This window comes from Tachysurus vachellii, chromosome 3 (genome assembly GCF_030014155.1).
Source record: "Tachysurus vachellii isolate PV-2020 chromosome 3, HZAU_Pvac_v1, whole genome shotgun sequence".
NCBI classification, from domain to species: domain Eukaryota; kingdom Metazoa; phylum Chordata; class Actinopteri; order Siluriformes; family Bagridae; genus Tachysurus; species Tachysurus vachellii.
The window spans coordinates 16,953,738-16,968,278 of NC_083462.1; the positions used below are offsets into that span (position 1 = coordinate 16,953,738).

Genomic DNA, 14,541 nt, shown 5'->3' on the forward strand with positions numbered 1-14,541 from the left:
TTGGCCACGCCATTCAAACATATCTGTTGCCACAGTAGAACAAGGCAAGTCTGGACAGGGTATGGCTTTAATGGTTCTTTCAGTTGATGTGGCTTTGTGCTGTTGCAGACTGAGCATGTAAGAAGTTCTGCAGTGATATCAGCTGTCATCGTGGGCCAGAAAAGTATACCTCTAGCTCTGTGCTTAGTAGCATCCAGACCAGGGTGACCTCTGTGGACTATACGGATGTATTCTCTCTGTAATGAGCGAGGAATGACTGTTTTGTGGCCCTTTATTACTATTTCATCTTCCACAGCAAGCTCATCCCTGTAAGGAAATTATGGATGCACAGCTGGGCACAAGCTATGTTCTTTAGTTGGCCAACCTCTTTGAATCATGGTGCTGAGATTCTGTAGCACCTCATCCTCTGCTGTATGCTTTCTGAGTTCCTCCAGTCGGGCAGTCGAGAAGTAATTGACAGACATGACCACAAATGTGTCATTTTCAACGTCCAGAGGAACTTCAGTGTTTGGAGCTCGAGATAGAGTGTCAGCAAGATACATGTGCTTACCCTTCCTGTACGTCAGGGTGATGTTGTAGCACTGTAAACTGAGCAACATTCTTTGTAGTCTTGCAGGGGCTGTGTGGATTGGTTTCTTTAGAATGGTCACCAGGGGATGGTGGCCCGTTTCAACAAGTGTGGGTTTTCCATATACATAGTCTCTGAATTTAGTACAGGCAAACATGACAGCTAGCAGCTCCTTTTCTATCTGAGCATATCGTGTCTCTGTGTTTGTGAGTGTGCAAGATGCATACGCAACTGGACTGCCCTCCTGCATGCAAGCAGCACCAAGCCTGAAACATGAGGCATCGCAGGTTAGTATAACTGGCTTCTTCACATCATAGTATGCTAAGACAGGTGGGGTGGACAAACATGACTTGAGGGTTTCAAATGCAGTTTATTGTTGTTGGTACCAGCACCATGCAGTTTCTTTGTGTGTCAGCTTTCTAAAGGGTGCAGCAATGTCGTGGAAGTTTGGTATAAATTTCCCCAGATAATTTACCATTCCAAAGAGACACTGTAGAGATTGCTTTTGTCTTGGAAGGATCAGCTTTCAGGCCTTCACTTGTAAAGATGTCTCCCACATAGCTGACTTGATCCAGGCAAAATTTGCATTTAACAGGGTTTAGCTTGAGCTTTACCTCACGTGCTCTGTTCAACACTCTTTTCAAATTCATGTCGTGTTCAGCAATGTTGCGACCTCCGACAATGATGTCATCAACAATAATTGCACAGGGGTACCCTGAAAATAACTGCTCCATTGAGCGCTTGAACACTTCGTTTGTGGAGTTTATGCCAAAAAACATACAGAGAAATCTGTAATGCCCAAATGGGATGCTAAATGTGGTCATCATGGAGGACTTGCGATCTAAGTGAATCTGCCAGAAAGAGTTCTTCATGTCTAGCACTGAAAATACAGTTGCTACTGACATCTGGGATGCCACTTCCTCTACACTGCACATTGGGTGATGTGGTCTTTTGGGTTGATACTCAGTGAGAATGTCTTTAGTGCTGTCCTGACATGATGCACATCTGGGCTGATAGTAACGATACCCATGTCGAGGCATGCACGAAATCTTAGCAGCGGTTGAACATCTTGATTTACCAAGAAGAATGGAAGTGAATGATTTTGCCAATTTAGGCCACACTGCAATGTCACTAAGCCTTTTGTTTTGAATTTACTTCCACCATAAGCTACTAGGTTAGGTGTCTTTGATTGCTTCACTGGTCGTTCTTTGTTGGAAATTTGTTTGAAAATCATGTGACATTACATTACATTTTGCCCCAGTGTCAACTATAACTTCAATTGGAATTTTGTTTATGTGTAAAGTGACAAATCCTTCCTCCAAACCTGGCCTTTGAGGGTTAACAGTGTTGACAAACTTGTCAAATTCAATGCCATCAACATAAAAAGTGTCATCCTGTTCAAGGGGTTTGTCTACTTCAAGTCTATGTACTGCTTTCCTATGACTGAATTTCTTCTGACCAAACTGACTGCGTGCTTTGCAACATTTCTTGTAATGATTCATTTTCTTGCAGTTATGACACAGTTGTCCGTTGGGCATTTCTCTTTCTTTGCTGCATGACTGCTTCCACAGTTTTTATAATTGGTTATTGTTGGTGAATTGTCTTGCTCTGTTCTTTGTTTATGTTTTATGTGTTGGCGCCTCCTGCTGGAATTTGGCTGTATTGCATCCACATTAGTGGCAGTCTGAGGTATAGCCAACGTTTTGTTATTTTCCTCTGTCATTTCATGTATGCAACAAATTGAGATGGCTTTAGTTAGAGTTAGATCACTGTCTCTCAACAGCACTTTCCTTAATCTTTCACTGTTGATGCCACATACTATCCTATCACAGATCAGCTCGTCAGTCAGTTCTCCAAATTGACAACTTTTAGCTTTAATTCTGAGATCACTGATAAATGCCTCAATAGTCTCACCTTGTTTTTGGTTTCTAGAGTGAAACCTGTGCCTCTCCATTGTTTTATTTTGTTGAGGGTTGCGTATTTCACGGAATTTTCTTTTCAGGCACTCTGGATCTTCTCTCGATTCAGCGGGAGTCAAGATCGCGCCATTCTCTCCCGGTGCACGCACCTCCGCTGCATAGACAAATGAACGCTCTCATTCTATGGCTTCCGGCCCTGTGAGATTGAGGAGGATATATGCCCTTGTCTTGGCAGGCTTATCATAGTGCGCGGCGGCGATGAAAATGTCATACTCTTGCTCGAAGATTCGCCAATTGTCGGCGATATTTCCATCAAACGTGAGCGGGTCTGGTCTCCGAAAGCAATCCAGCATCACTGCGAGGTCTCGCAAAAACTTCTCGATTAGTTTAGTCTGTTTTCTACAAAACTGTCCGACATACGACACATTGCATACAAACATGGTTCACTTGTGTTTCTAGTACATCCGCCCTCATTCTCAAAGAGCCCAACACCTGTTTAAAGTGCAGCACATTAGAACATACAAATCACATTGTATTTCTGAACATATAAATTATCACAATGATCTACATTCATGGAATCCTCACTTCCTTTCTCAGGGGTACATGAAACAGTATGTACTTATCACTTTAACTTTTCTCATACATCCTCACAGTTTTCAAGGCTTTTAATTGTGAGTTCATAGCCTGTGCTTTAGCTCCAGTTGCATGACCCACTCTATCCAACATATAACGCAGGCTCCTACCTGGATTTTCTTATCACAACATTGATAATAGCAGACACCCTGTGTCCTTTATTCACTCCAGCATCAATCTAATGCTTCAAATATTGGTATGACAGCTTATCTTTATCTGATCTATTCCCCAATTTGGCCATTAATCTTAAAATCATGTCCGATAGTGATTTCAGGAACGGCATGCTGATTTGGCAAAACACAGAAAGAACTTGACATATCAGGAACTTTTAAACTCAGGTCCTGGATTTAATTTTTTAGCATACTCATCGATACTCAAAAGGATGTTGCCGTTCTGCGTATTGTTTCTTCAAATCCACGAGTTTCACAGAAGTCAGTCTGCATAGGTGTATCCAGCTATATCTTTGAACAACACAATACTGATAGCCTCTAAAACTATGCATACCTGACTGCTAATTGTTCTTCTTTTTTTCCCACATCTAGGCCTGTTTGGGTTTCCCCACCTGACTACTGCCAGCCATTGGACTCCCTTCACATAGCTGAAAATTTATTACAAATATACGGGCATGCATTGAATAATTATTCAAACATTATTTATAAATAACCAAACAGAAATTACAAAAATATACATATTTTGGGGGGGCAGATTGTCAGGATCATCAGAAGTGTCAGGATCTAGCCCGGACCTTTGCAGTGTGCCTTTTGTTTATGTTTTGTGTTCACGTGTCTGCCCCGCATTTGTCTATTCCTTCCTGCCTCAGCACACCTGTCCCTTATGTGTCTAACTGTCTTCCATATTTATTCGTGCCGTGTTACTTTTGGCAGTGCGGAATCCTTGTCTTTGCCTTCGTTTGGTTCGGTCTTATTTTTTTGAGTTTCAAGTTTGTTTGTGTTTTGTTAATGTTATGTTTGATAAATCTGTATTTTATTAGCTATCCTGCATTTGGGTCTTTTTACCCTTCGAAGACACCCTGGTACCCTGACATTAAGTTAATCTATGAATACATATTTTCTGAATTTCCCCTCAAATGGTTTTAACAATAAATCTGTCATTTTTACACATTATTCTTTCTGTGCTGTAGTCAGAGATTCTAGTTTAATTACCTGTGTATGTTTTAGTGCTCCAAACTGAGGAACTGTGTGTTTCTGACTAAAACATGTGACCATCAGAATACGTGTTACACCTAATGGACCAATCAAATCAGTTCACAGCTTCAAATCATCCATTCAGGCGTGAGTCTGGACCTGGTTTTCTACTGAACACACAAGTTCATTAGATCACTTGGTGTGAACAGGAACGATGATCAGACTCTTTGTGGCTCTTTCTGCTCTTTCTTCTCTCTTCACAGCTGGTGAGTAACTTTCTGAATCTTTAATGTAAAACAATAATATTTCATATTTAACTCATTTACTGACATTAAATATTAAACACTTTTTTACAGTGAAAACTTCTGACATCAAGGAGATTGAAGTGATAACAGTAAAGGTTGGAGAAGATGTAACTATGGAATGTAACACTAACAGTGTCACAAAGAAAGATATTGTAGTTTGGTACAGACAGAGTTCAGGAAAATTACCTCAGTATTTTGCAAAACCATACAAGAACGAATTGGGCTACAAATTTGCTCCAGGATTTAATGATGATCGTTTCAGTATTAGTGTAAATAACAATAAATTTGAGCTCAATGTTAACAAAACAAGAGAAGATGATGAAGGAGAATATTTCTGTGGAGAAATGGAAGGAACTGTACTGAAGTTCACATCTGGAACACATCTGCAATTTGAAGGTAAACGGTTTTACTCAGATACCTCGCTAATTTCAGATCAACACACAATCAGAATCCAGAACTGAACGATTCCTAATAATAATTGTGTTTCTCCCTGTAGGTGAGAGCTGTACTGCTGACATGCGTGTGTTCTTCTGGCTCTCCATTTCAAGAATCGGAGTTCTCAGCGTAACAGTTATTATCCTTACAACATGCTACAAGGTTTTAAAATCAAGATCTTAAATATATTTGATATAATTTTATTTTATCAGATTTTTTTTATATCTTTGATATAATTGTCTTTTAACTGTTGTCTGTGTTGCTCTAACTGTAATGTAACAAGTGTGTTATATATCTAACTGTAGCTGTATTTAAAAAGGAAATGAGATCTGAGGTTGTGTTTAGACCCGCTAGGAGAAAGAACAAGTGGTGCATTTCCTTCTTATACCAAAAATGTCACTCCAGTGGTGTGTGTGTGTGTGTGTGTGTTTGTGTGTGTGTGTAAGGTTTGAGGCTGAAACAGAAACTATTTAAATTCTGAAGCTAACTGCGAGTCGTACAATGTGTATGTAGCAGCAGATAGATTACACTGATGGTTGTTAGTTCTCTTTCTCACTGTCACATCCTCTGCTTAACAAAAAGTCAGCTTATAATTTACAGATATGATTATAGAGAAGTGTAAGAAAGACAACTGAGATTGAAAATAGTGTAGAATGAAAAGCTTACAGATAAACAGTAGATATATTTAAAAGACAGACTTTACTGAACGTATTGTTGCCAAATGCCACCTTTCACAACTCTGGAGAGATTTACAACCAGTAACTGAAGAAAATATCACAACTGTTTATCAGTTATATGAAGAAAAGTAAGAGCACCACCTTGTTTGAGTGGCATATTGTTTAAAAATCTACCTTTAAATCACACATCATGGTTTTATGTAATGTCAAAGCTAAAACAAATATAAAACATTTCACCGATTTATTTTTATTTCGTCTTTAGTAGATAAGGAATTCTGTTCAGTTCAGAATTATTGTGTTGTAAATACACGAGTATAAGTGTGTTTTGTATGAGATTATGCTTACGTGTGTGTGTGTGTGTGTGTGTGTGTGTCAGCCTGGGAAAACTGTTCACATCAAACAATTTAAAGCTTTCTACAGTATCTACAGGCCATACACAATACATTTTAAAGAAATTTATTTTTTATAATCAATTATTACAAATTGTTGCAAAGTAAAATAAAATTTAAAAGAAAAAGAAATCTGCTTAGCCCATTTCAAAACAATCCAAAATGAATCATTTGTAATTGCTCACTTGTGTGAGAAAAAAACAGTCATTTCATTGTTAATTCTGCTATAATTTTCTCAGACCATCACACCTTTCTATTATTATTGCATTTTAACAAAAAAAAAATGAAAAAAAAAGACAGACAGTTAGAAATGAAAGGTCTCAATAATTAATAATCTCATTAACTCATAAGGATTTAGGATGTGATTTCAATCTCTGAGACGCTACCCATCCAGTCAGAATGTTCTGGGAAGTCCACAGTAATTTCATCCTCAGAAAGACCTTAAAAAACAGTTAAAAAGTGTTAATATATTGTGTCACATGATAACAATGCAGTAGGTCTGCAGTACAGATTCAGAAATGTGCCAATGAAAAGCCTTACCCTTGACCACCCCCACACTTTGGTGAGTCACCCTTCCCCAACCCTGCTTTGGATTTTTAACAGACGGCTTCACTCGGACTCGATCTCCAATTTTAATGCTCCTCTGCTGAGCTGAAATTCCTACGAAAGAAAAAAAAATCCTTGCTGGAATATTTTAGCAGCTAAAAGACTTTTACAGTACTGAGATTTTTTTCATGGTGCCATGAAAAGACACGTTTTCGGTTGATGTAAAAATACAGTGAAGACGAGCGTGGAGCTGAATCCTGAATATATATGTATAAAGTTCACAATATAGAAATAACACAGTGAAATAGTGAACATGTTATAAACTGTACACAGAAAGCCATTCGAGATTCAGCTTTACATGAAGATTTTACATGAAATATTTAATTAATCCCAAATATGAAAAGTGGAGAAAATATCTGTGATTAACGAATTAAAAATTAATCTGAAACTTTAGATTATGAAATAATAGAACTGTGATTTTCTTGCAAATATGTGTTAGAAATTGTGAAGAGTTTATAAATGAAAACATGCCCCTACTGAAAATCTTCTGGTAGAGAATCTGTAATCAAGACAATTGTGTTGGACCAATCAATTGTCTGCACTGTTGCAAGCTCCACCCACCTTTCCCTATTTGGGCATCTAATGGATTACTGGTACTTAATTACACTAGAGTTCAGTCAGTGGTGTAAACAATAACAAACATGAGATTTCAGTTTCTTTACTGTGTCATGATACAAATACATGATACATACACACACTCACACACAGTTTACATACCTGACTCATCAGCCACAGTTACACGCTCCATTTCAGACAGGAGACCTTTCCAGTTTTTATGATCTTCAAAGTCAACGATCAGAGTTTCATCATTCACAGCTGTGACACGGAGCAGATTTCAAATTGTAATCAAACTGGATTCCTTTGTGTTTAAACTTAAATTAAAACCTGTAGAACACGTACATTTGACTACGCCTACACTCTTGTGTGTGACGGTGCAGCCCCAGTTAAATTTAGGTGTTTTCACAGATGACTTCACACGAACTCTGTCCCCGATCTTGATATGGCCTAGCAGACAAAAAGGAATCCGTACTCAAACAATAAAGAATTTTCCAGAAGATGGATTCTGGAAAAAAATACATTTTTTTTCTGAAAATGTACTTACAAGTATGTTTTGCAAACATATTGTCCAGTTCCTGTGTGCAGAAATCATCCAATTTTTCTTTAAACTCAGAAATCATGTCACTCGCATCATTAAAAAAGTCGAGCGGCTCTAAAGTGTGACAGGACGACTCTTCATCCGCAGAGGGAGTGGGCATGCTCTCAAAGTTCTGCCAGAACACAAAAAACAGTTTATTATTATTATATATTAACGGTTATATTCAGTTGCCAAACTAAGTCCAAAGGTTTGATAAACATTCGTGAGAAAACATTTCCAGCCGTCACCTAACGCAGCTGAGTGAATTTTCTGATTAAAAAATATTTCCTGAATAATAAAATCTACCAGATTTCTTGTGTGGAAACATCTGAGTCAAAGTCTTTCAATAGCATCTGCCTTTAAACCCTCAAAGAACTGAAGACATTGAATGAGACAACAGAGAAATAAATTGAACAAGATTCTGCATGAATAGTCCTAGTGTTAATCATCACATTAATCACTGGTTTAATTGTTTAACAAAATGACTTCCAGAGAATTACCCCCCCTTCCCTGGACTCTCAATGGATTGAACATACAGTATTTACACTACAGCTGTTTTTGTGTATTGTCTTTTGTGTGATGTATTTTTTGTCCTGCACTTTTTGTCTTGTTTTGTCCTGCACTGTCTTGCCTGTCTGTCTTGTTTGTCTTGTCCTGCACTGATTACACCAGGTTACACAGATACACTTTACATATCTAGGACTAACTTACTAAGTCCTTATAGCTCTGCCTTTGTTTTATGTAGCACCCTGATCCTGGAGAAACGTTGTCTCATTTCACTGTGTACTGTATATATGACATGAGAATAGCACTTGATGTAGCACTGAACACTATTCCATTTTACAACAGTTACTCGTGCAACTTAACGAAGATGTGAGATACTAAACGTGTTATTTGAGATGTTAAAATAATGGAAATAATAATAATAAAATTATGACAGTGTTTTAATTAATTGATTGTTTCAAACGGGGGGCACGGTGGCTTAGTGGTTAGCACGTTCACCTCACACCTCCAGGGTCGGGGTTCGGGGCCCCGGTCCAAAGACATGCATGGTAGGTTGATTGGCATCTCTGGAAAATTGTCCCTAGTGTGTGATTGAGTGAATGAGTGTGTGTGTGTGCCCTGCGATGGTTTGGCAATCCGTCCAGGGTGTATCCTGCCTTAATGCCCAATGACGCCTGAGATAGATAGAAGATGAATGAATGAATGAATGAATTGTTTCAAACTGCTAAAGTTACAATTCACTTTAAGTTCATTCATAAATTGTATCATTTAAAAAAAAGGTACTTCAAATTAGTAAAAACTTCTGATGAACTTTTACATGAGTTCTGAATACAGATCAAATTTCAGCATTAAATCCTCGCTGTGTTTTTATTTCTAATAATAACTCGACATGTTAGGAACACACACGACACACCTGACACACCTCACACACCTCACACACAACACAAGCAACACGCACAACACACATCACACACCTGACACACCTCAGACACCTCACACACAACACACACCTCACACACCTCACACACAACACACACCTCAGATACCTCACACACAACACACACCTCACACACATCACAAACAACACACATTTCACACAACACACACCAAACACATCACACACATCACGCACGCTCAGATCAAATCAGACCTGGAGGAATTGGACATTATCCTCTTTCGCTAAAAGATTGTCTATGAAGTCTTCCTGTCCCATCAGTGTGGCAATTTGAAGCTCCAACTGTTCCTGAAGATATGCAGCTTGATCCATGTAGATCTTCTCCTGATCCCGGATTTTCATGATCAGCTCAAGGTAGCTTTTCTCAAGGGAAGCAATTAGGGAGTTAAAGGCTTGGTCTATGTCGTCCACTGACTGCTGTGTGGCCTGCTGTTAAAAAATAAAAAAAAAAACACACTGTTTATTATTCCATACGTGATATATTTATACGGACAGACGCACTCATGGGGGTTTAAGAGGCTTGTTGCAGTGTAGACAATAACTTCATGAGCTAATTTTGGGATGTTGTTCTTCTTGTAAGGAAACATTTATTTGTGTATGATGTGGTGAAGGAGTCTCCAGTGATTTATTTTTTTTTTTGAAGAGAGAGAGATAAAATAGAGGCTGGTGAGGAAACAATAGTTTATATCCATTTTCCCTTTCATGACTTACTGCGTGAGCCTCGGTGGCTTTCATCAACTCGTCAAGCTTTTTCAGCTTTTCTTGCCGTTTCTCCTCAAATTTGTGTTTATTAGCCTGCAGTATGATCTGTAAAGAACATGAACAAGTTTACAAATCAATCCAAAAGTAATCAGGAACAATAAAAAAGACCAGACAGAAATACTCTCAGAAATAAAGCTACAAAACTGTATTTTTCTTTGTTGTCTGTGTGAAACACTTAGTGTAGGTTTGCTCTGAATCTTCAGTGCGTTTTCTGTGATCAGATAGCTATCCAATGGTAAAAAGACCAGGTCTAAATGCCCTCTGAAACATTTTCGAGACGGATATAAATCCGATGGTTCAAACCACTTCAGGAGGTGGTCTGGGACGCATTGCAGATGAAACTGGACAGGTGTAAATGAATTTGGTTGTTCAAGCCACATACGTCAGCGCTATACTCCTCCCAAACGGGAGTACGTGATCTTTCACCCAGGTGTCTCGTCAGGTCTTAAAACACGATGCTGCCACCAGTGAAAATGCAGCAAACAGTAAACGCTGTTTTTTGTAGCATAACCGTCGTAACGAGTTTTTCCGTCTTCTTTTTGATTGCGTTCCGAAAACCGCACACACCAAAGCGTGTTCCATTTCAGTTACCCCGGAAATGAGGTAAAATATATTTGCATTTTGGGTGGGAGTAGAAAGATCGGATCGATATCCGATTCGCCAAGACGCATTTGGCCTGATGTAAATGGAACAGTTTTAACAAATCAGATAGCTATCGGATCAGAGAAAACACATGAAGTGACCAGGTGTAAAAAGGCCCAAAGAATCTACATCAGAAAGAACAAAGAGATAGATAAGTTAGAGAAGTTTTAACTGTTTTGTGTGTTACATACAAAAAAAGGCTGCAACCCAAAACACACAATTTGACTCATTTGTAGCAGGTGAGTCGATTCAGAGTTGAATCACTTTTTCATTTCATTTGAAATGGTCTGATTCCACATCACTCAGATGCCCACAGCCTGGCTTGAGCTGCACCCATGTGACTGGTGTGTTTTCTTTCTTTATAATAAAATGTATCAAAGAACAAACACACTGGAGTGCAATTCAAATAGACAAAAGTATTTAAAAGTTCAAGTGTTTCTTAAAGTCTAAATCATGTTTGCATGTAAAATATAAACACTGATCGTACAAAACATGCTTTTAACAGAACCACAGTAACATGGCAGTGTAGCATAATGAAATTATATCAAGCTGGATCTGGATTTTAATTTAATTTTAAAAAGGAGGCGTGGCCAATATTTATGAACTCTACCATTCTGCTTCATTGGAGAACACCGGTCGAATGTCAGAAGTGGAAATGAGAGCACCGTGTGTGAATTCTGGATCTGACAGTTCCTCAAACTCAGCTACATCACTCCAGATTTACACACTTCTGTTATTTTGCTTTGTTCCACCCTGAGAAACTTTCGACTCAACTTTCTGATCAGGCAGTTACTAAGGATGAACGAATGAACATGGTGTTTCTACTACAAGCTTCCAATCCAGCTGCTCATGAAAACCTTCGGCTCATATGACGTGACTTTGTTGCTTCTCACAGGATCTCAGTCAAAATAAAGAATTCAGTGTGTCTCAATCTGTTTAGAACACATTATCTACTCATTCTTAGTGATATACTCTTATTCCTTCACTTACACCTTGACCCCATCTACAAGGAAACTTCGTACCTTTGTTTCTGAGAGTGTTCTGTAATAAGATTTAAGGTTTAATAAGAATAAAGTGTCCCACTTGTTTTTCCTCTCTCTCTTCTGCAGATGAAACCGTGTTGTGGCCTTTGTGTTCGTCCATTACACAGCTCATACAGATGCACATATTATCCGTGCGACAAAAAGCCTCCAGCAGTTTGTCGTGTCTCGGACATGTGGGGATTTCGGTGGCGTTGACTAACTTGTGTTTCTTCAGAGCAGGAACGTTGTAATGAGGCTGTAGATGCATGTCACAGTATGATGCTTGGCACTGCAGGCATGATCTCACAGCTCGCAGCTTTCTACCAGTGCAGAAATCACACTCAACTTCTCCCAGAGCTGGAAAAGAACCCTGAAACTTTGGGGTCCTCAGTTTCTCCAGGATTTCAGCCAGCAGTGTGTTTTTGTTCAGTGCAGGTCTTGTAGGAAATTCGTGCCTGCACTGAGGGCACTGAGTTTTCCTTAATTGGTTCTGTTTCCAGTATTCATTAATACATGTCATACAGTAAGAGTGTCCACAGGGAATCGTTACTGGATCCTTCATTAGCTCCAAACACACAGAGCAGTTGTACTGGTCGTCATCCTGAAGTAGTGACTCAGCCATTTCACAACAGCCCTGAAAAGCCTTGGTAAAGTTTCTAAAAGTCCTGAAGACTCCTGAAGAGTCTCTGCACGTCAAAAAGACCTCCTAATACTTTACGTCTTCCTGTGAATTGTAGCTGAAGCAAAACAAACACAAATATACGCGTGAAGGAGAAAGTGAAAGTAAAACGTGTGTCGAATCTTCCGGTTTGAGATTGTAGCCAAAAAAATAAAGGTCACTTTTTAACATTTTTAATCATTAATTATGACCTGCGAGGTGTGTGGAAAGGTTTCATAAGACTGTTTTATACGACTGAAAAAGTAAATAAAAAATAAAAGTAAGCCAATCAAAACTGTGCAGAATTGTAGCACCTTCTTTGTCATTTTCTCTACTGTTAATTCATATAATGTCATTGTGATGAAAAGTGTTAAAGACGTTTTTATTTATTATTTTATTCATATATTTAGCATCTTTATTAACATGCCTCGTACCACCTCTCTCTCTCCCTCTCTCTCTCTCTCTCTTATTTGAGGCAATCCTAAACGATGGGAAGAAAAAAAGGGGGACATTGAAATTTAATTTATAAAAATAGAAAAGGAGAGAAAAGACAAAATTATTATTCACATGTTCACAAAAAAAAACCCGCACAAAAACAGAGAGGAACTGAACTAATATATGAGTTAGAGGAGTTAAATGACAAATAAAAGAAGTTTTGGCTCCCTCTATTGGCCATTAGAAGTAACAACATTCTGCATTTCATAAGTGAGTAAAGTCTGAATTTAAACGTCAAATATATAATAATTAAATATACTATTTGAACACTGTGGCTGTAATCAGCGTGTTACTTTAAATGCACACTCTAGCACCCTTTAATAATTTTTATCCTAATTTAATAATGAATATTTTTGTTTTTTTATTTGTTTTGTGGTGTGATTAATGTTGTTTGCAGTGAAATCCTGAGATCTTTTAAGATGCACTTGTGTTATTGTCACTTGTGATATTGTCACTTGTGTTATTGTCACTGGCTCAATTCAATTCAATTCACATTTTAGTATAGAGCTTTTAACAATGCACATTGTCTCAAAGCAGCTTTACAGAACATAAGAAATAAAACAAAAGGTTTAATATTATATAAAGATTAATATAATACAAAAATTCAAGATTAATATTAGATTTATATTTAAATGTGTTTGTATTTATCCCTAATTAACACGCCTGAGGTGACTGAGGTAACTGTGGTGAGGAAAAACTCCCTTAGATGGTAAAGGAAGGAACCTTGAGAGGAACCAGACACAAAAGTGAACCTCATCCTCATTTGGGTGACACTGGAGGGTGTGAATATAAATATACAGTCTGACAAATGTGAACTGATCAAGAGGTTGTTGTCCTCAAAGACCACAGTGAGTTGGCATCTCTTCTTTGGCTGTCTGAAATCCTCGACACAGAATCTGAAGCTGGTACATCTCTAGATGCTTCAGGATCCTCACAGGTTTGGCCTCATCTCACTGAAGGTCAGTGCAATACATCCCAAGGGAAGCATGTATATTGAGAGAGGGAGAGGTCTCAAAACTGATACTTGAGGGACCCCATAATTAGTTGGCAATAAAGCGGATAGGTTTTTATTTAAATCTAGAAAATGGTATCGATCAGATAGGTTGGATATAAACCATCTTAATACCTGTCCATGAATACCTGTGTAATACTGTAAGTGATCTAGGGGAATGTGGTGATCTGTAGTGTGGAATGCAGTGACTGGGAAGAAACTTTCCTTTAAACAAGTGTTTTGTTCTTAGGGATCTGTACCACCTTCCTGAGGACAGAGGATTAAACAGGTGATGTCCTGGGTGTGTTGTGTCCTTATGTTTTTGGCCCTTGAGAGATGGTGGGAGCTGACAATGCTTTCCAGGGAGGGTAGTGAGCTGCTAGTGACTTTTTGGGCTGTGTTGATTATTCTTTGGAGGGCTCTCATGTTTGCTGCAGTGTAACTAGAGTACCACACTAAAATGCAGTACACTAACACACGTTTGATGGTAGAGTGGTACACCAGCAGCTTATACTCCAGGTTGTTTTTCCTGAGCACTCTGAGGAAGTGAAGTCATTGAAGTCTCTGGTGTTACAGTTGCTGGTGTTAGTGTCACTGGTGGTAATGTCACTGGTGTTAGTGTCAAGGGTGATACAGTCTCTGGCATTAGTATCACTCAGGGGCAGTTCTAGGATTTCATCTTTAGGGGGTTTTAGCCCTC

The 14,541-nt window shown here is 38.6% G+C and overlaps 1 protein-coding gene and 1 gene segment (V, D, J or C); one reads left to right on the forward strand and one right to left on the reverse strand.

Moving 5' to 3' along the window:
• The first annotated feature begins 4,395 nt into the window (after positions 1-4,395).
• LOC132843011 (immunoglobulin lambda variable 9-49-like) lies at positions 4,396-6,132 on the forward strand. The segment is given in 3 exon segments: positions 4,396-4,531; positions 4,622-4,966; positions 5,067-6,132. Coding segments are annotated over 3 exon segments (519 nt in total).
• A 59-nt stretch (positions 6,133-6,191) lies between these two features.
• Positions 6,192-12,481, reverse strand: LOC132843009 (E3 ubiquitin/ISG15 ligase TRIM25-like). Its single transcript, XM_060866044.1, has 8 exons — positions 11,759-12,481; positions 9,983-10,078; positions 9,467-9,700; positions 7,780-7,945; positions 7,578-7,682; positions 7,395-7,493; positions 6,612-6,731; positions 6,192-6,511 (listed from the first exon to the last, which is right to left on the reverse strand). Exons 1-8 carry the CDS (start codon positions 12,317-12,319, stop codon positions 6,426-6,428), a joined length of 1,467 nt encoding a protein of 488 aa, XP_060722027.1. The 5' UTR covers positions 12,320-12,481; the 3' UTR covers positions 6,192-6,425.
• Between the last annotated feature and the right edge of the window lie 2,060 nt (positions 12,482-14,541).